The sequence below is a fragment of the Canis lupus genome, chromosome 36 (genome assembly GCF_003254725.2).
Source record: "Canis lupus dingo isolate Sandy chromosome 36, ASM325472v2, whole genome shotgun sequence".
Classification (NCBI taxonomy): domain Eukaryota; kingdom Metazoa; phylum Chordata; class Mammalia; order Carnivora; family Canidae; genus Canis; species Canis lupus.
The window spans coordinates 4,636,356-4,663,764 of NC_064278.1; the positions used below are offsets into that span (position 1 = coordinate 4,636,356).

General features: G+C 36.4%; 1 protein-coding gene and 1 long non-coding RNA gene across 16 annotated transcripts in view; one reads left to right on the top strand and one right to left on the bottom strand.

The window, feature by feature from the left end:
- The window catches only part of PKP4 (plakophilin 4), a 232,853-nt gene that overhangs the window by 138,453 nt on the left and 66,991 nt on the right, over nucleotides 1-27,409 (top strand). For 11 of the 12 annotated variants that reach the window (XR_007408776.1, XM_049106375.1, XM_049106382.1 and 8 more), the window contains one exon: nucleotides 17,843-17,877. The exons of the other annotated variant lie outside the window; for it this stretch is intronic. Coding sequence is in view for 9 of the 11 variants with exons in the window: in XM_049106375.1 (XP_048962332.1) it covers nucleotides 17,843-17,877 (35 nt within the window). In the remaining 2 variants the exon portion in view is untranslated. The remainder of the gene's footprint in view (nucleotides 1-17,842; nucleotides 17,878-27,409) is intronic. 12 annotated transcript variants of the gene reach the window in all.
- The window catches only part of LOC112674717 (uncharacterized), a 46,068-nt gene that overhangs the window by 12,350 nt on the left and 6,309 nt on the right, over nucleotides 1-27,409 (bottom strand). Inside the window, exons 3-5 of one of the 4 annotated variants that reach the window (XR_003145523.3) lie at nucleotides 8,952-9,155; nucleotides 8,774-8,876; nucleotides 5,384-5,550 (exon numbers count right to left, since the gene is read on the bottom strand). This is a non-coding gene — a long non-coding RNA (uncharacterized LOC112674717). The other 3 variants (XR_007408777.1, XR_003145524.3, XR_003145522.3) reach the window with 3 other exon arrangements.

A 27,409-nucleotide genomic window follows, 5' to 3' on the forward strand; every position in this document is an offset into this window, starting at 1 on the left:
ATTTTTCTACTCTGTATTTAAAATCTATCCATGTTGATGTGTGTAGATCTAGTTTATGTTTTTAGCTGCTGTTATATATATTTCATAGAATAATCAATTGTTTGGCCATTTCCTTATTGAAAAACATTTTACTTCCACTTTTCAACACTATAAATAATGCAGTTGTAACCATTTTTGAACCTCTATCTTGGTTTATACATACAAGATTATGGAAAATACATCATTATAAGTTGAATATTTGGGTCATAATAAATATTTCAATATTTCTAGATCTTCCTGAATTGTTTCCTGAAGTATCTCAACAATTGTACCCTCTCAAGCAGTATGTGGAAAAGTTCCAGGGTGTGTGTGTGGGGGGGTGTCTGTCTGTCTCCCCCTCTCTCTCTTCGTCTTTTTTTTTTTTTGCCAACATTTAAGATTATGCAGGCTCTTTATGCCAATCTAATGTTATCTCATTTTATGTTACATTTTCTTGATGACTAATGTGTTTGAATATTTGTGTCTTTATGATCCATTTGAGCTTCCTCTTATTCATATTCTTTGCCCTTTTTTTTTTTAAGATTTTCTTTCTTCCTTTCTTTGAGAGAGAGAGCAGTGAAGTAAAGTGAAGGGATCAGAGAGAGAGGGACAAGCAGACTCTGCACCGAGTGTGGAGCCCAGCAGGGGACTCGATCCCACAACTCTGAGATCATGACCTGAGTCAAAATCAAGAGTCGGACACTTAACCAACTGAGCCACCCAGGCACCCCTCTTTGCCCACTCTTTAATGAGTAATTTGGCTTATTGTCTTTGGTTCTATCATTAGTTTTTTTGCACTGAAATAGCTCTGGGATGTATATGTTAAAATAACACAGGTCATGGTGTATTGTAGCACTAAAAGTACACAATGTTAATCCATTTTTAGAATACAAGTTCTTTAGTATCATTACAAGTACATAGAAGATACAACCTGTATATATTATATATAGTAATAGATACCTAATTTCCAGATCTGCAGTTGAGGGAAGGTAAAAGCCCAAGCATAATACTAACATTACTTTCTATTTCCAAATTTCCTTTTGTGATTTTGCATTTATTTATATATTTTTTGCAAATATTTATGCTGTCTTCTCTAAACCCACTCAGTAAATACGTATACCTTTGCTATATTGTAGAGATACAAAGATATTAAAGCCTGGAAATTTCCAGTCTAGCAGAAGGGACCATTTTGTAACTAACATAATATGACAAATATGCTTAGTAGCAGCCTAAAATACATGTTTATATTTTATTATTTCTAATTTTATGAAGAGCTCCATGGTGATCAGATTATACTGTCCTAGCTCTGTGCCAGAAGACTTTACCTGTGTCGTGGATTGTCATATCCTTAGCTTAAAATACTTTATAGTATTGAGGACCTAATCCATAATAGAAACCTGTGCTAACAGATGTTTTATACCCATTATCTTCTTAACTGTTAAACAGTATTTCCTTGTTGGTGTTGTGTGTTTAATTTGCTTTGATTTACTCATTACTGTACATCTGAATTTATCATTAGGATGATATTGTCCCCTAAAGATAGTATATTCTATTGGTTTTTCCAGTGGGATGTCAATAAATGGTTTGAGAAGACTTAAGCCTCCCACTTATATCCACTATACCAATCTAAATAGACACAACCTATATAAAATGGTGTTTAACATACAAAGACAATTCTAAAACCCCTAGCCACTAGCTCCATCTCCACTACCACTATTTTGCCTCTCCTTTATGGAAACTGCTGTGGCTTCTATTTATATATTCTTGGTTGATCACAAACATTTTTAAAGAAATCATGTAGACATTAATTCAAAAATTCTAGAAAACAGTCTTGAAAAATATATTTCCCACTAATGTACTTTCTGAAGTTCATTATTTTAGGGGGAAAGTTTACCATTTCTTCATCTAATCATTTTAATCTCCATGATGAAATAAAAGGAAGTTAGTATTAAGTTCACATTCTCATTACCATTTGGTAGGTTAAGGACATGGAGTGGAAAGGCTGATGAAAATATAATGAGATGTTTCTTTAACCCTTCAGAGAACTGCTACTTTATCTAGGTCTAAACCAATGATGTATGGAAAAGAAAATAGAAAATATGATTAGCTACCTAAAAGTGAGTGCCATCCATTAGTGCATTTTCAGCAGTTAATCAGCTCGCCCTAAAAATGAACATGGCTTGTCTGCCAGGGTGGGGAGGGGAGGCACCCGACAAGTTTGCCAGACTTTGTAGTGACGGAATTTTTATTATGGCTTTCCTCCCTGAGGCTTCACAATCTACTTAATAACAAATCAGTCTAATTTGTTTGTTGCATGGATTTTTCTATTGTTTCTCCACTATTAAATAGGGGGGAAAACACTCTAAAACTGGAGAGGAAAAAAGCCTGTCGGCTATATTTTCACAGCTAAAAAAAAATTATATTAAATAATCATGCATTTTAACCACTGTCATGGAGTTTAGATATAACATTTGGTATGCATTAATAGACCTTATCCAAGGAGGAATGTCTTTAGGTTATATGAGTGTGTTTATTTCTTTTAGCTTTTTCTTTATTGCAAAAGAACAAGTAACAGTTATTCTAAGGCCCTGTGATGTGTTGTTTCTGCTTGAGAACAAGTCAGTTAAAGGTTGATCTACCCCCACCTTTCGTTATAGTATCAATACTGGAGTTATTTGAGCCACAGAGGAAATTCAAATGAAATTATCAACCATAATACAAGAACCCAAGTGCTTAGGAAGGACAAAGCATAGATCTACATCTATTTTCTCAGTGGCATTTACAAAGTACTTCCCAGTAAAAACTTACTTGTAAATAGTGAGTAAAGCAGTGCTATATTTCTATGAACATAAATACAAATACATAGGTAGAAATTATATTATTGACAGTAGTACATATGTCTAGAAGTTAAAATATGAGTGAATTTTGCAACCACCAATGAAATAATTAATGTATCTAGATAAGTAATCATCAACAGCAGCTAAAATCATTAGCTGAAGAGATGATGGGAAACCTTACACTAAATGCATCAGGCTGAAGGCATCTGAACCCATCGATCTATCTTATGTTAATACTGCAAATCAAGAGGGGATCCCTGGGTGGCTCAGCAGTTTAGTGCCTGCCTTTGGCCCAGGGCGTGATCCTGGAGTCCCGAGATCGAGTCCCACATCAGGCTCCCTGCATGGAGCCTGCTTCTGCCTCTGCCTGTATCTCTGCTTCTCTCTCTCTCTCTCTCTCTCTCTCTCTGTATCTCTCATGAAGAAATAAATAAAGTCTTTAAAAAAAAATACTGCAAAACAAGAGACGGTCAAAATTTATATTATCCTGATGTGATGCAGTGGATGTACATGATGTCACTTGTGACGAATTCTTGCCCAGGAATTGCTAGTCATCTAGATATAAATACCAAGTCATAGGAAATACGAAGCCAAAGGAACATGTTAAATGACAGTGTGCTGATGCATTAGTCAGATCCAGTCTGTTGGGCAAATGAAATAAATTCAAACAGGGAGGAAAAAAATTAAGAGAGAGGGAAGATGAAACTAGACATCATTAACATCATTAAGAGAGATGTTTAGAGACTAGTAACCAGATACAGCAAGTGGACCTTGATTTGGTTAGACTCAAACAAACCATCTGTTTTTAAACATTGAAATAGGGAATTTGAACACTGACTAGATATTTGTTGTTGATATTAAGCATTTTACTTTTAGGGGCACCTGAGTGGCTCAGTCAGTTAAGCATCTGCCTTTGGCTCCAGGGTCCTGGAATCCAGCCCCATTTTGGGCTCCCTCCCTGCTCAGTGGGGAGCCTGTTTCTCTCCACCTGCCTCTCCCCCAGCTCATGCTGTCTTTTGCTGTTTCTCACATTCTCGTCTCTCAAATAAATAAAATCTAAAGGGAAAAAAAAAGAATTTTACTTCTAATATTTTAGGTATGCTACTGTTATTGTGATTCTGATCTTTTTAAAGTTTCTATATTTAGAGGTACATCTTATTACTGAAGTGATAAGATGTCTGAGCCTTGCTTCGATATAATCTAGTAATCCAGAGAACGTAGTAAGTGAAGGTATAGATGAAATAAATGTGACTACATGTTCCTTTTCTTGTTGAAGCTGCGTAATGAATACATAAGGGATTTAATATACTGTTCTCTTTTTTTACATATGTGTGTTTTAAATATTGTATAACAAAAAGTTTTTTAAATGCTAAGTGATTCAGCTCTTTATTTTCTGACTGAAATTATGTTTAAAATTTGTTTCCTTTTTATAAAATTGGGATGATTCTACATCTTATCTGAGTGGTGGATGTATTGTTTAAATAAAGACTATTTAAGTTGCATAGACTGTGAATCTATAGAGCGCTCCGCACACTTCATGCCGCTGTTTCCATCAATAATGTTGGCTCACTATGGCAATGCATGGGAAGGAGGAGTAAAAGGGAAAAAGAAAGATAAAGCTGATCAACCACTTCTTCTGTCATGTTGCCAACCATTGTTATTCTTTTCATTCATAGCTCTCAAAAGGAAAATGCTGGCCATTAAAGCTAGGAATTTAACACAGTCTTGCCCACATACTTGCCCTGTCTCTTTGCCATGAGGGTGCTTATTCAGCCACTGAACATTGTGTATGGAACATTCCATATCCAGAATACTGTTTTAAGAGCTTTACCCTGACCCTCCATTATCATGATAGTCCTTGCTTCCATTTGTTCTAATAGGCTTTTTTCTTTTTCATTCCCCTAATTTGGTAGTTTGGAAACCCTGTGCACTGATGTGTGGGGGATAAAAGAGAAGGAAACGAGGGTAAGAGAGGGGATAGATGTGTGACAAACTGGGGATCCATGAGAGCTTCCAGAAGATTTTAAAGCATCCTAGAACCATTTTCCTAAGTTCCATAGGTCTTACTACATAGACACGTAACATATGCTATGCCAAATGTTGACTGTATCCTTGTGTCCATTCTTTTTCCAGAACAATTATTGCTGATCCTCGCTCTGTACTCTATCCCACATGTGAATTCATTCTTCCTTCAGCACTAAAACAGCGATTTATGGTGCTTGTCCGTGAATTAAAAACTGAAAATGCTGTTACAGTGAGAAACACCATTTTTTTCAAAAAACAAGAGATTTAAGAGATATGCTCTTTCTTTCCACACTTACAATAGGAATAATTTTTTTTTGAAAATTAAAGAAACTTTACTGTTTATAAAAATTTTTAAATAAACATATTGGGTAATCAACGGAAAGAAAGTAAATAGCATTCTTTAGACATATGCCAAATTTGATAGTGTCTTTATATGAGTATAAAGAATTGTATGTGAATAAATCATTTGCTTTTTTTTTTTAATATTTTATTTATTTATTCATTCATGAGCGACAGAGAGAGACAGAGACACAGGCAGAGGGAGAAGCAGGCTCCATGCAGAGAGCCCGACTTGGGACTCGATCCTGGGTCTCCAGGATCACACCCTGGGCTGAAGGTGGCGCTGAACTGCTGAGCCACCCGGGCTGCCCAATCCTTTGCTTTTGAATGCCTAAAAAGGATAAGTAATCAGCAGGAGTACATGTTTAATAAAAAAAAAATTGAGGCTTATAATAACTTAAAACTCCTTGTAAGTAAATTTTTACATAGGCTTCTCAAAACATTTAAATTCTAAAGTAAAAAAATGAAATTGTATGCATCATAAACAAAGCTATTTATAATGACAAATTTTAAGGGGTTTGGATGCCAGTCAGTGTATCTCACTACAGATCTCTACGGTTTTATCCCATGTTCACTCTGCTCAATCTCATGCAAAACCAGTAGAAAAAACAGGACCCTTTTCCTGCTCCCTACCAGTGCCAGCTTCTTAGAAAATATACATGATTTAAATTGTTTTACACATTTCTTTTTTTTTTTTAAGATTTTTATTTATTTATTCATGAAAGATACAGAGAGAGAAAGGCAGAGACATAGGCAGAGGGAGAAGCAGGCTCCCAGCAGGGAGCCTGATGTGGAACTCCATCCCGAGACCGCAGATCCCACCCTGAGCCAGGGGCAGGTGCTCAACCGCTGAGCCACCCAGGTGTCCCATCCCGTTTTACACATTTCTAAAGAGAGTATATTTGTGTGTACTCTTTCTTTTTTTATTTTAAATCTTTAAAAATGATTTTCATTTCTGTTTTTTCACCTTTAGAGGGGCTTTGGAAGAAAATAAGCGACAGAAACAGCAAATTTTAGATCATAGATACAATTTGCAATAGCCCATCTATTCCAAGACTGACCTTTTGCCTAACTAGGACCCTAAGTTATGACAGAGTACTTAGGGAAGAGAGCCTGGTGTTGTAGTTAGCCATTCTACTATTGTCATCTAACTTGCCTTCACTCTTTCAAATGTCAACTGAAATGTTAGAAAACCCTTCTATTCTGACTTCTACTTTTACTGGTTGGAACACCTGTCATGGGCTGGGCTTAAACAGAAATCATGCTTCCTGTATAATTTATGAGGATACCAGAGGGAACTGTTTGTTTCATTTTTGTGTAGTACTACATCCTTTTTGATCTTCCCCTTCCCATATGGTCTTTTGGATCTTTTATTCATAGATTTAAAGCACTAACACAAAATGCTTTTGTCAGAGAATATTTAACATCTTCTAAAATGTGTTTACCTCCAGTCCCTATGAAAGTTACTTGAATTGTGAAAAGGACTAGTATTTCCTGTTCCTTTAATCTTTTTGCTCTGCATTAGGTACATAATTCTCTCTTTAGGAGACTGGTTGGAATACTATTTATTTATATCTTACCTTTTCCTGGAATTCATTTTATACAGCTGTTATAGAATCCAAAAATATGCATGGGCAGAGTAGCATAGGGAAAAGTGGAATGAGAATTAAGAAAACAAGGGTGAGAGCCCATAGAGCCAGTAATGAGACCAAAAATGTTCATGATGGTGGCTGGTTATACATCTTACTTTAGCCTTGCTAACAGCCAATGGAAACCAAGACTTTGCTGTCCCTTCACTCATGATATTTTAAAGACTAAAATTGTAAAGCATATTCTGAGAGCATGGGTAGTTTTTCCAGGTAAAATGTCACTGAGAGGGAATGTATGCGTCAGACCATAAGCCTTCAATCTTTTCCACCTTGCATGAGGTGTTGGTCTGCCCTTCCACGGCCACCTTGTTTGCACCTTCTGTTAGTCATGCAAGTGACTGGGTGTCAATTGCAGATGGGTCAGCCCAAATCCATCTGCATGAGTGAAAGGTGAATCAGGGCTCCTGTCCTGGTACTGACAGGTTGGGGACAACTACATCTTAAACGAAGCACATCATTTAAGTGCCCTTTCTTTTCTCTAACCTCAGTATCACTTTCAGATCATATGAACAATTATGAAAAGAGATTCTTTACCCTGTCTCACTTGTTATGACTTGCTTAGTCCAAATTATAGGTATATACTATTTCAGGGGCAATTGAGAGCCATAACACACAAGAACAGTAATAAGTTATCATTATGAGCATGTTGTCATGGTTTCCCTTTTCCTGACTCCTGAGTTCAAGTGGTCTTCTTTTAGGAAGAAGGCATCAGTTTCCATCTAATAGAGATTTGTCCAGGGTCTGATACCGTAGTAAAAAAACACAGAATAGAACCTCAGTCCTAGAAAAAAATCATAAATTTAGAGGAAGAGTTTTTGTTTTTCTTGGGATTAATTGTGAATAGACAATAAATAAATTTGGAAGAGATTTTTTTTAATATTTTTTTTTGTTTATTAATGAGAGACGCGGGGGGGGGGCGGGACAGAGACACAGGCAGAGGGAGAAGCAGGCTCCATGCAGGGAGCCCAATGTGGGACTCGATCCTGGATCTCCAGGATCAGGCCCTGGGCTGAAGGCGGCGCTAAACCACTGAGCCACCCGGGCTGCCCTGGAAGAGATCTTTTTTTTTTTTTTTTTTAAGATTTTTATTTATTTATTCATAGACATAGAGAAAGAGAGGCAGAGACACAGGCAGAGGGAGAAGCAGGCTCCATGCAGGGAGCCCGACGTGGGACTCGATCCCGGGTCCCCAGGACCACACCCCAGGCTACAGGCGGCACCAAACTGCTGCGCCACCAGGGCTGCCCCCTGGAAGAGATCTTAAAAGTAGTTAGATACCAAGAAGGATTGCTTTCTGAGTATTATTACTAAGATATCGTTATTGCCTATAGACTAGTGATTTTTCAAACTAGAGTCCTCAGAGCCCCGTAAGAACAATAATGTAGTAGATGGACATAGCTTTTTGCCTTCTGCCTCCTCACCTCTGCTTCAGCCAGGCAAAGCAGTTCACTTTCATTATCTGTCCTACATATTAGCCTTCCTACTTTTGACTTACTGAAATAGCGTAGTGGAGGAATGTAGAGCTATCCGCTCCCATCTTGGGCTGAATAATCATTAAGTATTATAGTTTAATTTTTTCTAAGTGCTCTGGTTCTGGTGGTAGGACGGAGCAGAAGTCTCTTTAATGTAAAGGATCTATTTCCCAGTTTGTTTACTTTTGTTTGTTTGTTTGTTTGTTTGTTTGTTTGTTTAGAGAGGGAAGGGGGAGGGAAAAAGAATTTTAAGCAGACTCCATCCCCAGCCCCAAGTTCATGACCGGAGGAGCTAAAATCAGGAGTCAGATGCTTAACCTACTGAGCCACCCATGCACCTCTATCCTAGTTAATTATCTAAGTAAAAGTGAGAGATGAGATCCTTGTTTCCCAAATACAGGAAAAATTAAACTAGTTAGAAACTAACAGTTACCTTTTAGTAGGTGGTATGTGTTCTTGGAACATCAGAAGCTGGCTTGTACATTAGAGGGTCTTGATTCCATCGCAGTCTTCTGGACCCCCCACTTTTCACCCTGCTAATTATGAGTGTAAAATAAGTTCAAGAACATTCTTGTTAAGGGTCACAGTAAGAAAAAATTTGACCTACTTACATGGTGAATGTTTTTAAGAGTTGGGACTTCCAGGTTCCTGGTTAGCTCAGTCTGTTAAGTGTCTGCCTTCAGCTCAGGTCATGATCCCAGGGTCCTGGAATCAACCCCTGTGTTGGGCTCCCTGCTCAGTGGACATTCTGCTTCTCTCTCTGGCCCTCCTCCTACTCTCGTTTACTCTTTCTCTCACAAATAAATAAATAAAATCTGGGGAAAAAAAAAAAAAAGACTTGGGACTTCCACAGACATTATATTCAACAAGTAGCATTCTCAAGCACTCAAGAAAGCTAAAGCACAGAATGAGCTCTACCTACCTAAGAGCTCACAAGAAACTAGAATATTTTGTAAATGTATTGGGAGAAATAGAACAAAATTTTAAATATACTAATTTTAAAGGATGTCAAAATGATACTAATGAGAAATAAAAAGACTTAAAGTATATTATGATATTGGGGCACAGGGTGGCTCAGTCAGTTAACTGGCTGACTCTTGATTTTGGCTCAGGTCATGGTCTCAGGGTCATGAGATGAGCCCTGTGGTGGCTCTTTTGCTCAGCAAGGAGTCTGCTTAAGATATTTTCTCTCTCTCTTTCTCTCTCTCTCAAATAAATAAATAAACAAACAAACCTTACAAACAAACCTTTTTAAAAGTATGTTATTATATTATCTCCATATCACAATTGAAGATTTAATTATAATTAATGAAGATATAGAAATTTGTGTTCAACAGAATGGTTACTCATTTAAGGGCGTTTAAATTTATCTTGTAACATTACCAGGTAGAGACTAAAATTTAACAGTCATTAGTAGTTATTTTGCTAGATTCCTAGGGTAGAAAATCCTAGGTGCATAATAGGAAATATGGAGTGACCTGGGAACTCTGGAGCCCAGAGTCCATATCTAAGAAGATTATGATGCATTTCATTAAAAAGCAATTTGTAATGCCTAGAGGATAATAAGGTGCTAAGTAATTGCAGTATGAATTCATTGCCAAAAAATAAAAACCCAAACAAACCATTTTTCTTTTTAACTGAGAAATGGACCTTGGAATCAATTAACAAGTAGACTTATAAATCTGAGAGCAATGGATTATAAAGGAAATTATAGCAAACTAGTTAGTCACCAGAAGTTTTCACAATGGATTTAGAATCCAGAAGACCTACACACTTATTAATAGAATAACTCCAATTAATAGAATAATAAAGCCCACCAATAACAAGTGAAAAAGTTGAAAGGTAATTTTAAAATGAGCAAATCACAAATTGGAAATAAGACAGTAATGAGTTGGTAGAAAAAAGAAATGCCGTTTAGAATTTATTTGAGCTACTGAGATTTCATCTGTAAACATGTGGTATTCTTAAATTCAAGAGTTAACATATACAGAAGAAATACAGAACTTTTGGGGTGCTTGGCGAGCTCAGTTGGTTAAGCATCTGCCTTCGGCTCAGGTCATGATCCTGGGGCCCTGGGATTGAATTCTGCATTGGGCTCCCTGCTCTGCAGGGAGTCTGCTTCTCCCTCTGCCTGCCATTTCCCCTGCTTGTGCTCTCTCTTTCTCTGTGTCAAATAAATAAATAAAATCTTTAAAAAATACAAAACTTTTGTATGGAACTCAGAACTTAAGGTCAGAACTCAAAATAGTAAAACTAACAGTAAAAATAGTTAATGAACATATGATTAATGAGTGTTCATCTGTTAATTATCTCCTTTCAGTAAAGGAAGATCACCTAAGAATCATTTTAAAAACATAGTGAAAGAATATGTTGTAATAGTGAAATAAATAGATCATGTAATGCTCCTAAATTGGGATGGTTTAAACAACCATTTCAAGACATTGTCATAACACAGAAGGGAGAAATGTTCATCTTACTTGGACATGTAGAATATTAATGTTGGTGGTCTCCCAAACTGGCTGATTCCCAACTCTTCACAATTTTTGAGCTGTGGGAATTGAAGCGAACTCTAGAATATGGCAATATATTTCATACTGCTACATATCTCTCCCAGTGGAGCCTTCACATTCAAATTTCTACCTGAGTGGTCCCAATACTAATGTACTTTCTCTTGATAGGTGAGTAGGAGAGCTAGATCTTGTTTTTTGTTTTAAGACAAATGTTTCACACTTTGGGTTGTGATACATATGTAAATGCTTCTTCCATCAAACACTGCTGGGCCCATCGGAGTTTTCTCACTTTAAGTACAGCCTCCTGAAAATCTCTTGATACCTTCATGACTTTGGGCATGTGATCCAGTGAGGGTACCACACAAGTACTGTATTAAGTGTTTATAAGACAGTTTAAGCACTGGAAGACATGGTTTTTGTGTCTTTTCACTATTACCACCCACCCTATAATAATGTCTTGCACTCAGTAGGTAATTAACTGGATTCATGTTATATGTACAATAAACATCTTTTTTTATAAGATGTAGAAAAAGCCACATTGGGGGCTAAGGCATGGTAGAATCTGACACCTTCATAAAATGATTGAAACAATTTCTAAAATTACATAGGAATTGCCTTGAAAAGAACAACCCAAAGAGTTAAGATGAATATCAGGTATCATTTATTTATCATCCTACTCACTACTAGTTATAAACATAGAATTAAAACACAGTCTTGGGGCACTTGGGTGGCTCAATGGTTGAGCATCTGCCTTCAGCTCAAGTCATGATCCTGGGGTCCTGGGATCAAGTTCCACATCAGGCTTCCCACAGAGAGCCTGCTTCTCCCCCTGCCTGTGCCTCTGCCTCTCTCTCTCTGTGTCTCTCATGAATAAGTAAATAATCTTTAAAAAAAATACACAATCTTTATCCTCAAGAAGATGGTCATAGTTTGAAATAGTAAACAACCATTGCAATTAAAATCATATGAAAAGTCAAAAGTTGAAATGGATTATTGGGCACATTCTTGACATACAAGAGGAAGTAATCAAATGTCATTGAGTTAATTATTTTATTGTTGTTGTTGAGTTAATTCTAGAAGGATAGATCACCAGGGAGAATGTGCTGTTAGGGTACATAGTCTAGACAGTGACACATGCTCATGTTCTTCATAAATAAAAATTTCTAAAATTATTCAGTCCAGTGATTCCTCTCCATTAATAGAAGTGAAATTTGTTATTGACTATGCTTACTTTTTTAACTATTAATGAGGGTTCTTTATATACATATATATGTATGAGTAGGTATAAAATTTCTTAACACAGTGATTTTTTTTTCTATTCCCCTTCTCCCATTTTGTCCATCCCGCACTTCCCTCCCCTCTGGCAACCATCAGTTTGTTCTTCAGATTTTTGGGTCTGTTTCTTTTTGTTTTTTTAGATTCCACATATAAGTTAAATCGTATAGTATTTGTCTTTCTCAGATTTATTTCACATAGCATAATACCCTGTCGGTCACAAATGGCAAGCCCTCTCCTTTTTTTCCTTATGGTTAAGTAATATTCCTTTGTGTATTTTTACACCACATTTTCTTTATCCATTCATCTCTTGATGGACACTTGGGCTGCTTTCATATTTTGGCTATTGTAAATAATGCTGCGATAAATATAGGGGTACATATATATCTTCAAATTAGTGTTTTCATTTTCTTTGGGTAAATACCCAGGAGTGGAATTACTGAGTTGTATGTTAGTTCTATTAATTTTTTGAGGAACCTCCATCCTGTTTTCCACAATGGCTGTACCAATTTACATCCCCACCAATAGTGCCTGAGGGTTACTTTTCCACCTCTTCACCAACACTTGTTATTTAGTGTCGTAGTCTCCTGTTCTTTCGCCTCTGCTTCTGCCTCCTCTTCTTCTGTTCTTGCCCATCTTTAATTAGATTATTTGGGGGAGGGAGGTTGGTTTTGAGTTGTATATGTTCTCTCTATATTTTGCATATTAGTCCCTTAGCAGATAAATATCATTTGCAGATTATCTCCTTCCTTTCAGTAGGTTGCCATTTTGTTTTGTTGATAGTTCCCTTTACTGTTAATACAGAGATTTTTTTTTCAATAAAGCAGTAAGTTTTATAGTTTGACTGTGTTCTACTCTCAAGCTGTGGCCTGGTTTTCTTTTCAAAAGAGAAATAACTCTTGGGTTCTGTTCAATTCAGTGTGTCTTGTAGGAGAGTAAAGGTAGTAGCCTGCCCCTGTTACTAATAGAAAGAACCCCATCTAGACCCAGAAGAGAGGGAAAGGGCATAGTAACACTACCATGTGGCTTCATCAAATTCTCCACTGCCCCATTAACTACTGCTTACCTACTAGTGTCCACTAATGCAGGCTAGCCCACATCAGACACAGTAGAATCAGAAGGAAATTGAGAACAAACTTATGTAGACCATTTTTCAAAAATACTCTTAAGTGATACATAGTAAAGGTAAACTTTATTAGAGTGTTTAATTTCATGGGTATATAACAAACATATTGTAACATGGTACCTGCGTATGCCATTCTAGAATTTTGGTAATTCTGAGTTTCAAGACTGTGTTTCTATACATTCTATCCCCAAAGTAGCATTGGAAGCATGAAGCAGCATAGCCTATGAGGGAACCTCAAGAACTAGAAGTTCCTAGAATGTAGGTTTGTGTGGAAAAGGGCAGACTAGAAGGAACCAGGTGGCAGAGGGCTGTCCGAGGCATACTAAGATGTTTGAATTGTTCCTCTGTGGATCTCTTCTCATTAGCATCATAAGAATGATGTTGGACCTAAGGATTGGAAAAATCACTATAGTGGCAGCATGGAAGAAAACCTGAGAAAGTGAGAAATTCAAAGCCAGGAAAATAGGTAAGGAAAGTCTGAAAGGATGGTCCAGCCAAAAGACACTGCGAAGGTGAAGGCCTGAACTGTCTGTGCTAGTAGGGATGAATTCAAAAGATACATGTTTTAAGTGACTGCCGTGGGCCAGATACTACCTTAGTTTCTGGAAGTCCATCTGTGAATGAGGCAGATTTTTCTGTCCTCATGGATCTTGCCTCAGTAGTGCATGGAAAACAATAAAATGACTCCCATGTTCTTCAGTTTGAGTGACTAGGTGGTCATAATTAAATGGGAGTTGGTTTGCAGGGAAAAGAGTTTCAATATGTTGAATACAAAGTGTGTTATATCCAGTATGCAGTTGGAAGTACAGCTCGGGAGTTAAAGCCTGAGGTTTTGGCTCTTTGCAGAGGACCTATTTGTACTTTTCAGTCATAACACTTCATTTTATGATAACATCAGTCAAGGCTTTTGGTTGCAAATAAAATCCTCTCTGGCTTGTGTAAGCACAATAGGAACTTACTAAGAGTTTTTGGGTATCAACTTGGTGGAATCTCTAGGAAGGCCAGACGACCTGATTCTGAATCAGGGTATCCAGAAACAGTGCCCGCTGCCACCGCTGGGTCCGCTGTAGGTGTCTTCCCCAACCCCCGCCCCTCACCTGGCTTCTTACAGACCCTCAGTCACTGACCGGCCCTCCCTGCAGAGGAGTATGAACAGGCTCATTCTCTGCCTTGGGGGACAATCTCAAACTGCAGGGTTTTGAAGACACTGCATAGCCATACACGTCTAGCAAACATTTTTGCCTCCATTTATGTCTTTGAGATGAAAAATAAACTATTTAATCTCAGAAGTTTGTAGAATTTTACAATGGTTTACTACAAATCTTTTTGTAACATTGTGGTGAAGGTATGGTGTCTTCCTTAAAAGAAAACTAATACTGTTCACATTAATTTATTAATTTGCTGATGAACTTGCTTTTAAGGGTTCACTGTATGACTAGACAGTCCCAAACTTATGAATGGATTTCATTCTAGAAGGTTGTTGATAATTAAGTTATTAGAAATTGTGAATGCATCTTTCCACTGAAAGTTATTGTGGATGATTCAGTTCTTGTATTTTAAAATGTGTTTTACATTCCAGCGGAAGCTCCTAGAACACAAGCTACTTGGCATCTTCAGAGAAGAAGTGAAAGGGAATGGGATGGCATCATTTGTGGGCACAGTGCCTGTAGACACATTGTAGACAGTCAATTAAACTGGGGAAGTGTTTCTAGGATTAGATGGTTGGAGAGAAGAAGGGAAGAAAGGGAGAATAAGCCTGTTGCTAATAAGGAACTACCTCTAATTGTTCTAATAAAAGCAGGTTACATTAAGTGACTTATAACAGCATTTCAAAATTGCACGTATTTATTGTCTGATCCCCAAATCCCAGAGTGGTAAACAATTTGAGAATCATTTAAAGTGAATGCTTCAAGAAAATGGACTGTTCTGAATAACACGTAGTGACCAGTTATAACACAGAATTGTAAGATTAGTGTGAAGTAATTGGGCTGAATATACAGTCTTCAAAAAATACCATGGAACTTTTAGCTTATATTTAATCCTAGTATTAGCTTATTTTCCTAATGATTTTCATCTTTTACCTAACTAAGAGTATAGAAAAATATTAATTGAGGCTTTCATTGCCTTTACCTAGGATTGGCTGCTTGTGTTTTGATGATCAAAGGCCTTTTCAGCAGTAAAGATGCTGTTTGCCTAATTGAGGCTACTGGAATTTCCTACCTAGAGTGAAGTTAAATAGTTGACCTGCTTGAGCCCAAGTAATAAAATTTTATATACATCTGATCATTCAGAACAATTGAGAACTCTTGTGAGTGCCTGAGTGGCTCAGTCAATGAAGCATCTGCCTTCAGCTCAGGTCATGATCTTAGGGTCCTGGGATCAAGCCCCACATCAGGCTCTCTGCTCAGCGGGGAATCTGCTTCTCTCTCTCCTTCTGCCACTGTGCCCCGCTTGGGCTTGCTTGCTCTCTCTGTCTCTCAAATAAATTAATAACAAATAATATTTTTAAAAACATTTCAATAAAAAAGAAGAACTTGATATTACTTCTACACGGTTTGTTGCAACAACATATATTAAGCACCTGCTATGTGTGAGGCAGTATGGCAAGGTCCTGACATAAAAAAATGAGTGAAAGAGCCACAACATTTGCCCAATTTGAGCAATAGACATGAATTATATTCTGTGACCTATGAGTATAAAAGATCTTGTAAAGGTATTTCATTAAAAATTTATGTAAGTTTCAAACTCAGAAGATAATTTTCAAGATATTCCCACATAACCTGAGGTATATTAAACATTTCTGGGTGGCAGTTTAGTTTATCACGTATTCTAATAGTGACAGACAATATTAACATTTTGATAGGAAAACAGTTGAGTAATATCAACGTCAGTATTTAGAAAACTAATTTAGGTGATCAAATGAAATAAAAACACATTCAAGAGAAGTTGAAATTCAGTGTAAGAAACCACTTTTAGAGTCACAGAATGTGATAAGCCACTCAAGAGCAAGACAACAAATGTGCCCTTATTGGTATTTGACCAAATTTGCATCTTTTCCTGACCCATCAGAGCCTCCTGCAATCAGTTAGGAGTCCATCAGATAAAGGAACATCAGCAAAGTGCTAAGGATTTGCATTAACTGATTGACTGTTCACTGGGAGCATGCCCCCCTTGCTTGGAACTAGTTCAAGGTCCTGGAATGTGAACTGCTGTGCCTCTGACAGAGGAAAAGCAAATTACATATGAGTTGAAGTTCAGGGAGCTCTTACTGAATCTGGAGTTACATTAACCACTTAATGAATTGGGGAAATATCAGGGGGTTAACAAGAACTTAAAACTATAGCACTGAAAGCAATTTTCCCTTCTGTTCCAACTCCTTTATTTTATAGTGTTTTCTTACACCCAAAGTCACACAACTTTTCCTTAAATTTAATAAATATTCCAAAAAAGATGTCAATATCTGCTGTTTTTCTGATTTCATAAAAGTACAAATGTTTAAGAAGGAAAAGAAAAAAAAAACTTCTAGTTGTACCCCACAGAAATAATTTAGTTTTTATTTTTCCAGACTTTTTTCTGGGCATATTGTGGGTGTGTGTGTACATGTGTAATGCAAAAACAGGATCATAAGCCATTCTGCTATATATATAGTAGTGGGAAGCCCTGACTTTGGAATCAGGCCATTGTGGGTATGAATCTCAGCAATTCTGTTTAATAGCAAAGACTTTGGCCAGTTTCTTTACCTGTTAAATAAGGATGATAATGTGTCTATTCATATGGTTGTTGTGAATAATATAAAGGGGATAATTTATGTGAAGTATTTCATTAAACAAATACTTAATAATCTAGCCTCATGTTCTCTTGTTCCTATGTCTACCACACTGTCCCTGTAGCACCATGATTCCTTCCCTGTATTGGGGGAGGGGGGGCATACAGCGCAGGGGGGCAGGGATGAACATGTATGCTTTTATGTACAAATTTATTAGAATTTAAATTTATTAAACTCTATAAGAGACGTGTATAGCTAAAATATTCTCCTGGATTTTCAAACCTTGTATTTTTGATAGAAGGGTTTGTTATATGATTTAAGTTTTATAAGGTAGCTTGCAATTCAAACTAACCCCCTTAACTTCTGTGTCTATTAAACAATTTCTAGGGCTTCTTTTGAAAATGACTAAAAAGTTCATAACCATCTTTTGTGTCCTTTTTAATGTGTTGTATTCAGTGTATACATATATGTCTTGTGTATCATGTAGATGGTCTTTTTAATGTGTTTTCATATTAATTATCAAAAAAAACCATGAATATCATGCATAATTGTTATTTTATTTGTCTTATCCAAGGAGAATCTTTTATCACTTTATAATTTGCCTTAATTTTCAAGTAGAAATATAGTTTTGTCCTAAATTGATATGGAAAGTTAAATAGTGCCTAAAAATTAACTTAGTTAGAAGAGTAGCTTTAAATTTTGAGATTTTTATACTTTCATGTAATAAAATGTGAAAATTAAATGTTTATGTACAAAATAAGCCCACAGTTAAATTTTATGACAAAGGAAGTAAATGTTCCTTTTTTTTCCTCCCTTTTTCTCTAGCTCAACTGAGAAGTCATTTCCTTGGAGATCAACAGGTATGAGTTTTTATCATATAAAAAACTCCTTTTTATATCTTGCACACACAAGAGTGGTTTCATAGCCTGCTTTCTCAATTTACTGCCTTTTGGTGAAATAAGCCAAGCAAAGCCTTTACTAGTTACAATATTGAGCTACTTTGCTTTGATGTACTTAATCTGATTGATTTTTTGAACATCATTGAATAGGTTTGTATATGTTAGTTATAAAGAAAGTTAAAGCATTGGACATCAACATATCAGTACTATAATCATGAGACACTTTTAATATCAGCATATATTATCTGAATATTTTCTTTTCTATTATAAGAAAGTACAGCAATGCCCTCACAAAAGTTACTGCATCATCTGGATAAGTTGACTAATTGTTTATATAAATCAAGGTCTTTCCTTTCATAATATTTCCCACACTCAAGAGTTGCCAGAAACATTCATATTCTTTATGTATCCAGATGTAAAATATGTGGTAGCTTCTAATATTAGTCCAGAAGCTTCTAATGTAATCTCCTTAACTTTTTACCCCAAATTCATTTCATATAAAGGATGAATTACATTAAGGAGACTGTCTGCCACATTCATAAATATTTGATGTCTTCATACTCAATGTTCATTCATTAAATGATTGCTGTGCATGTACATCATGGACCCAGTACTATATACATGTGATGGGCACAACAAGTACACATTCGTGCACTCCACATGGCATTTATAATGTGAAGGATGATGTCATCAATATATAAATGGTAGAATAAGCCTTGATATCTAAATACTTTGACCACTTTTTAAAGATTTTATTTATTTATGAGAGACACACACAGAGAGAGGCAGAGACCCAGGCAGAAGGAGAAGCAGGCTCCATGCAGGGAGCCGGCCTTGGGACTTGATCCCGGGTCTCCAGGATCACACCCTGGGCTGAAGGTGGCACTAAACCACTGAGCCACCCGGGCTGCCCTACTTTGACCATTTTTAAACGAGTTTTGAACTTGAATAAAATTCAAAAATCACCAAGTGCCTGGTATCCTAGTTTACCAGAAACTGGTACCAGAATTCTAGATTATTCACAGTGCATTCAAGGCACTCTGCTATTTTACAAAGAAGCTATTCCCAAGAATTTGTTGTTTATTCAAACCATAGATTAGGTAAAGACATATGAAAAGCTACTTAACAATAAGATTAGCAGTAGTTTAATATAAGGAAAATCATGCCATGAAATAATATGCAGTTAGATTCCAGAAATATATTATGTGGGAAGTATTGTTGTAAATGGACAGCCTATTTCTGAGATCGCTTTGCAAGAAGATGGGCCTGGAGCCTAGAACTTGACGGGTGGCCAGGGTCTGGAGAGCTCTTTGTCATTGTGCAGTAGAAGAGACAGAAATATCACATCCAAACATTTAAAACTCTTTGAGGAGATGATAAAATATGCAAAGTCTGGATAGCCACTTTGGGTCAAATTATAGATATCTGTAAATACAACTCTAAATTGAACTCTCCTGCAGGTCAAGGGGAGCCACTGAAAATCTTTGACCAAAAACTCACCTGATTTAAGTATTCCTCAGGAGAAGCAGCAAAACTGTGAATTATTAAAAAGTGATTTGAAAAATTTAAAGAAAAATGCAAAGAACACAATAGTGCATTTGGTACTTGGTTATGGCAGAAATTTACATTTGATATAAAATTTGATAAATTCTTCTGTAAGTTTGTCTTTAATAGTGCATCATTAATTTAGTTCCAGAAATATTTCTTGAGAGCCTTAAACAGTTGTCTGGCACATAGTTGTTAATGTTTAAAACAAATATCCTTGTCCTCTTATATGCTTCAAGTCTAGCTGAGTTGTGTATACTCGAAATTGGGAGGGAGGAGAGCTCTAAAGGGAAACTACAGGTATATATCAATTTATTGAGGTCTATTTCTAGCCATTCAGGTTGTTTCTAATTTTTTACCAATATAAATAGCATTTTGGTAAACATCCCTGTATTTAAATTTTATCTGCACCTTCGATTTACCTTTAGCTAGACTTCTAGAAAATAAAATATCATTTAGAGTATATGAATATTTTAAGGCTCTTGATACATGTATTCAGGTTACTTTCCTGAAAAGATTGTATGATTTCTCCCTCCCTTTAGGTATGTAACATTGATCCTCTTGTACTTCTTCATTTGATATCATCATTTATATCTCTATCTACAGAATATTAACATCTCCTATATACTGCTCTCTTCTCTTGAAGTGGCAGTGTTTGATAGGCAAGAGCTCTTTGCAGCCCAAGGATGATAGCTCTGTCAGTCAGGTGGAGAATACCCAGCCCATGTCAGGTAGTTCCATATGAGGAATTTGATGCTCAAGTGAGGATTGCAGGGTTTGGGAGGATTAAACAGCATGCTGAAACACTCAAGAGACTGACCATTGCCCAAAGCCACTATCATTTCAGGACCGAAGGTGCAAAGGGTTAGGTGGTTTTGTTTTTAAACTGGAATACTGGTGGGGGGTGTGGCAGGGTGAGATTTCCAGCACTAGCTGGAACCAGGAAGGAGATAAAGCCAAGCCAGAAATACTGCCTAGAGCAGAGCTGGAGAACATCTGGCTGAACAGAACTGGAACATGCAATTGGTGGTTTCTCACTACCAAAAGCCAGCCAGGCACAGTGTCTAACTATGTTAATTTACATAGAGAGAGGATGAACTTAGATTAGGAAGGACATATAATAGAAAATGAAATATTGGATCCTTGATGTCCTTTTCTGCCTCCTCTCCCCTCTGGTACATTTACTCAAGTTCAGTCGTTTCACCCCCCCTTTCATGATTTACTAATGAGTTAAATAAAGATAAAATGTGTGTGTGTGTGTGTGTGTGTGTTGTCCAAGTAGCTCCCCAAATACCTTAGTGCTAGGGAAGTACAACTCCAGTAATTGATCTGTTTCCACCACAGCTACATTGATAAGTCACATCTAATAACTCTGCTTCATCCTTTACTTTTGTCAGAATACACTCTTATCCAAACTCTTATTCAAACCTGGCAGCTGTTACATTTACTTACCCTTTTTTTTCTTTGGGGGGAATAGGAGTGTATGAATTTTCAGCCGCTGCAATCACAACTGCTATTTACTTCACTTTGTATTATTTAACTGTATTAACGTTACTTGTGTGTTTTCTTAAATTTGCCTACTTTTCAGCCATACTTATGACATTTAAGCTGTAACTATGGCAATAAGCTAGCTACAAAGATAAGGAGAGAACATTGAAATTTGTATGCATGAAAGAGTAAAATCTGATTTGTTTTATGTTTCTTTTTCTAAGTAGTTATAGATGTCTTTAGAAGTTGGAATGTAAGTAAATAATGGCATAAAACGGCAGTTTTGCTGCTACTTTTGCTGTAAAGCTTAACTATTATCTTCTCTTTACCAATTGTATGCAGAGATACTAAACATGAAAGTCATCTCACCTTTAGAATTTGGCATTTCTGACCAGAATAAGGAGCAGGAGTGGCTTAAAAGTAAAATATATATTATATTTATATGTTATAAATAAGTACATATATAATATAAATATATATATCAGACCGAAGACCTTTTAGGTAAGTCTTCGGTCTAGCCCGTGTTTAGCTAGATTTTGACAAAGGAACATCTTTATTGAATTTCCTTGGTTTCTTAAATAAGAAAGGATTACATGAGAAGATTTAGGGTTGAAAGTCTCTTATTGTTCCTCATTTTTCTTTAACATTTTGAACATTTTCTTAAAGACAATTTCTCTGCCTTTATATGTATACTAGAAATTTGACTTGAAAAGCTTGGCTCTTTAAAAGCTTTTTAGCATTCAGGTAAATTGTTAGCAGGGCAGTGGTTTGATCACTACCTGGGAGAGATCCCTGCCTACTCAGGTATTTTCAGGATGGTACATTCTGTTGAAATGCCAAAAACTGAGGCCAGCTGCTGAATTTTGTTTCTAAATAGCTAACATACTGCAGAGGCATTTTCTAAGGAAGAACTCAGGGTGCTCTAGGCAGAAAAGATTTCCACTGCTTCATGATTCAGTTCAGGAGAATCCCTTTGCTCCTTTGCTTGAGTTGATTAGTTGATCTGATTAGTTGGTTGGTCTGTCAGTCATTCAGTTAATTTTTGTATGAGGGTTAGTAGGCTGTTTGAAAGAGAAAAGCCAAAGCTTTTTGAGTTTGGTGCTCAAAGAGATGACTTCCCAAAGCATAAGGAACAACATCCACTCTACAAAACACTTCTGTGTTTTCTGGCTTGTTGGGAATGAGTCTTTAAGGAGAAGCTTCCCCTGAAGAAATACAGTTGTTTTGAAGCATTTATGCTTTATTGTTATCTCACTTTATTGTTCCCCCTCTCTTCATTGTTTTGTGTTTTTTAGTTTACCAGCATTTCATATCTGCTCCCTAAAAACATAAAATGCACGTCCTTTTGTCTTTTGTGAAGAGAGCTTATCATTTTCTGTGTTGGCTTTGTCTCTTCCTTAGCCTTACATTTCTTATAACCTTGCATTTGTGGGACTTTTTATGTATGTTCTGCTAAAAAGGAGGAAGAAATGTTATCTTAGTGTTCCAGTTTTGCATCATTCACATCTTCATACTTCTTAAAAACATAGATATTTGTACCATCTCTTACGTTCTACCAAAATTTGAGGTAGCTTTTGAAAACACATAGAATAAAATAGAAGATAAACACCATAATCATGAAAATATATAATAGAATTATAGGTAAAGGCCTGAGGAAAATGAGAATGCAAATATATGCACATGTAATTATAATTCTTCATGATGGAAAATATTATATAGAGTAGCTTTTAAAGAAAAGAAAAAAGGAAAGAAAAAACCTTGGGCTCACATCTCTTTTACAAAAAAGCAAAAAAGCACACCAATTCACTCAACAAAACAAAACAAAACAAAACAAAAACAACACCATACATAGTGTGTGTTACCCACCAGAAAGAAGTTATTGAAGCCATAAATTGAGTTCTTTTGTTAGAGTGTTCATTGGTTGTTACTTAAATCCTCCAGCCACATCCTGTAAAGTGAATTGTGCCACAAGTCACAACTTCACAGTTTTTCTGTTCCAGGAAAAAAAAATTACTAGAGACTAAGCAGTTTCCAGTTTTAGTACTTATGTGTAAAATGAGAGGAGGGGAGCAGCATGACATCAGCCTGAGAATCCTTCCCTCTTCACCTCCAGCCCTGTCCCCCCTTCCCTGCAGATGAAGAGAAGGAGCCTCCTTCTGAACCTGAGTGCACTGTCTCTTCCCACAGGCCAAAGAACAGGCTCACTTGCACTTGAGAGAAACAGTCACAAGAGCAGATTTTAATGTATATTAAGTAACTGATTGCAAATTACTACGCCTAAGAAAGTAAAGAAGGCAAAAGGAAAAAAAAAAAAAAAAAAAAGCAGCAGCAGCCAAAAGATCAGAGTCTTTCCTAAAGCAACGAGTTAGCAAAGGACACAGGAGAATGAAAGTAAGGGGAATTTTCTGGTTGACCTAGAAGGTATTTAAGGGGTAAAGAAACTTGGTTGGGTCTTTTACAGTAAGTAAAGAGAAGGAGAGAAAATAGTAATGACTTCATATAGTTGAAATAGTTGATGTTTGATAATAAATATGAAAGGAATGAAAAAGATTGTGGTAAAATAGGAGTTTTAAACTGATACGATTATTTAACTTCACAGTGCTACATCCATTTACTGTGGAATATGTACTGAAGTGCCACAATTTTCACATACTGTCCATTTAAATCATTATGGTTTGGTATGTCCTGACAGTAGTAGTTCATGTATACTACAAAATTTAAGACTTTAAGGGTTAGGTTTTGCATTTTGTTTATATATTTAAATTTTGTTCCTAAAATGAATGAACACAACTTTCTTCCACTGTGTTGGGTTTAAAAAATATATAAAAAACACGTAAATAAGGAAGATAAAAGATAAATGAGAGACTAGTCCTGAGTCAATTTATCTTTCTTTTTTCCTCCAGCTGGAGTAAGTAATTTACAACACAAAAAAGCATCAGCATATCATGAGATAAGACGCAAACTTAAATGGGAACACTTTATGCCTCAGTAGAAATGTACTGGATTTATAAAAGAGATAGAATAGGAAGCTGTGTTATACATGTTCATAAATAGGATATTAGATTAGCAATCATGTATAAAGGACCATCATCTTATTGAGGATTTGGGGTGTTATGATTTATTGTGGCTTATAAATTGCACAAATGATAATTTCATCACACATTCATTCCTTCCTGTTTCTCTTCTAAATAACAGGAGGATGTGACTTTCTGTGAAAACTGGCCAAGTTTTTCCTCCCTCATTATTTCAGGCCTTTTGAGCAACATAGTCATGATAGTCTCCTTACCACAGCTGTAGCACCATAGCTTTCCGATCGCCACTGTAAAGGTTCTCTTCACTTTTTAATGTTTTATTACTAAAGGCCTTCTCTTATATTTTACAAAAATTAAGTCCAAAAGAACTTGGAGTAAAGGTAAAAATTTCCTTCATTCCCACATCTTTCCACACCATGGCCATTGCTACACACACACCTGTACACACACACCCACACACACATATACGCACCTTTGAGCTTGTTTTGTTAATTCAGTGAGAACATATTATGCATTATCCTATGCTTAAGTTTTTTTCCTTAAAAGCATTATAAAACACGTTTTTATTAATATGTAAAGATCTGCCTCTTTTTTAATGGCTCAGTAGAAGAAAATTTACTGATAATAATATTGATAATAAGCAGTCCCTTATTGGTAAATATTTTTATTCTTTCCAATTTTTTCCTTTGACAAACAATGGTAAAAGTTTTCTCTGCACATGAGTGTCTTTGTCGATAACATTTTTTTTTAAAGTGGAACTGCCTGGTCAAGAGTATAGACAGGGGCTTTTTTTGGCAAATATTCTCAAGTTGCCCACCAGAAATGCTTAACAATATGTGGGAGGGGGTGAGACTTTTCCTCTGCCTTCTTACATTAAGTGACTGGTTGGGGTGGGGACAGTGAATTTAACTGACAAGAGTTAAATTAATAAGAGAATAATCACAAAGTATTCATCTACACAGAGGAAGTCACAAAAGTAGTTTACCTAAATGGATAAAGTTAGGAGTTATTTACCTAAATGGAGTAGAGGAAGTAGGCAGAAACGTCTTCTGTGGGGAAAAACAAATGGGTTTCTAGGGGAACAAATGGATATAAGAAATTTTGTTTTAATGTTTATTAATGCAGGTGCAAGTGGTCCTCCTGTTTTTTTCCTTCATGCCATAAATCTCCCCCAGAGGGTATCTGTGGCAGCCTCACCCCCAGAAATTTCTGCTTTTAGTGAAATAAGGGATGTTCCAAGAAGGCTTCTTTCTACATCTGTTGAATCTCAAATGTCTTTAGTTTAAAATAACCTGCATGCCAACTGTCAGAGTCCGAGTGGGTCCCTGCAAATACATATTCCTACCTATACCAGCTGCTATGTTTGTCTATGCTTACGATGTTGCCAGGGGATAGGAGTGTACATTTTCATGAATATATAAAATTTGAATGAGTTATTAGACTTCTAAAAGGCCATTTATTTCCAGTTGCCCTGTATCATAAGCTTTATGGACAGATTAAACAGTAAAATCACTTAATGAAATAATTCTTAAATATTCATTAAATCAAACGTCACGTGAAGACCAGCATGCCACCAACCATCCTTAAATTTGGTTAGTTCTTACAGAAGTTGGAGGTCAACCTGCTCTTGGGATTTGATAAGATTGGCATGTTTCTTGTCCTTCTTTACTTTTCATATCTGGCTCAAAATGATCACATACATTTTTCTGTTGGCAAAAGTGCAACAACCACTAGCAGAACAAGCAAAATACAAACTTTTTATCACCATTGGAGGTAATTCAAGTATGAGCATCTTGTTCCAGAGGCTCCCAACTTCACTGTACATTCAGACAGCCAGCAGGGCTGTTCAGGTTTGAGGCTCAAACCAGGCATCCACGGTGTTTGAAGGCCCCCTGATGATCCCAACACTGCAGTCTGAGAAGACTGCCTTACTCATTAGTAAATTAATTTAATTACAGGTAATTAAAAAGAAGAATTAAAAGTTTATCCTGCCAGTCCTGTACAGATTATATTTTAGGATAACCAAATAACCCTGGCCATGAATAGCTACTGAAAGATATCTAAAATATACCAAAGGAATTCCTGCTGATAAATGTAGAAAGAACAATAAAATTTGAAAAATCACCGATTTGCATCCTCTAATGAAATAACTGATTCAAGCAAAGATTGTCAGTGTATGCAAAAAAAAAAAAAAAAAAAAACCCTCTGTATTTTCGATCCTGGCTGCACATTAGAATCACCTTGGGAGTTTTTAAACTCCTTCAGATCACAGTTTAGGCAGATTAAATTGGAATCTCTGGGCGTGGGACTCCGTCAGCAATAGTTTCTAAATTCACACCCACCTCGCTACCCCAGGCGATTGCCGTGTTCATCCAACATTGGGAACCATTGCATTAGGAGAGAGGTTGATGATGAACTTGAAAATACGGAATGATCAGGCTGTCACTGCTTGAATTGACTGACTGATTTTAAAAGTTGTAAAAGTCCTAATACATCATGATGTAAAAACTACACCGCGCCATCCGTATAGTATTCTAACCACAAAAGTTTGACCTGAAAGCTTCTAGCTCTAACTTTCTGCTTGAAAGACATACAAAGGTTAGAGGATATATAAATGCCACCATGAGAAACCCCCACACTCATTCAGAATGTGGAGCATTCAGAGTTTATTGCTGTGGTTCCCCCAGAGACCCAAGAACATGAAAATGAGGGTATGGGAGCCCCTTTTTAACGTACTAAATAGCAATCATGGTCCCAGCACCATCAGTAAATCTTATTTCAGCCTGACTAGCACAAGCCAACTAAAGAAAAATTTTTCAGATGTCAGGAAAATTTGACTATGAACTCATTATATGGTATGATGGAATAAATGTAGTTTTTTGAAATCCTTGTTTTACAGAACCACATATGGAAGTATTTACAGTCAAAATGATCTGATATGAAGGGTCTGTTTTATAATTCTAGAACAGAAGAAAGGAAAAAGATAAAATGGAACATAAAAAGTATGGCATAATGTTGTAACTATTAAATTGGGAAGGTGGTTAATTATACTACTCTTTCTTTTTTTTAAAGATTGACTTATTTATTTATTTTAGAGAGAGGGAAAGAGTCCCAAGCAGACTCCATGCTGAGCATGGAGCCTGACGTGGACTCAATCCCACCACTCTGAGATCATGAACCTGAGCCAAAATCAAGAGTCGGGCACCCCTTCTCTCCCTACTTTTATGTTTGAAAACTTTAATTTTAAAACACTTAAATATAAATTCTCTAGACAAAGGGGTCAGCATATTGGGTAAAATAGTACATCAGAGTGACACATGTTAAAGCCAAACTGCCAGTGTGAGCCATGACACATGACAGTTTCCCAGCCAGTAGATGTTATTTCATGCATATTTACATATGGGCAGGATTTTGTTAAATGATTCTTG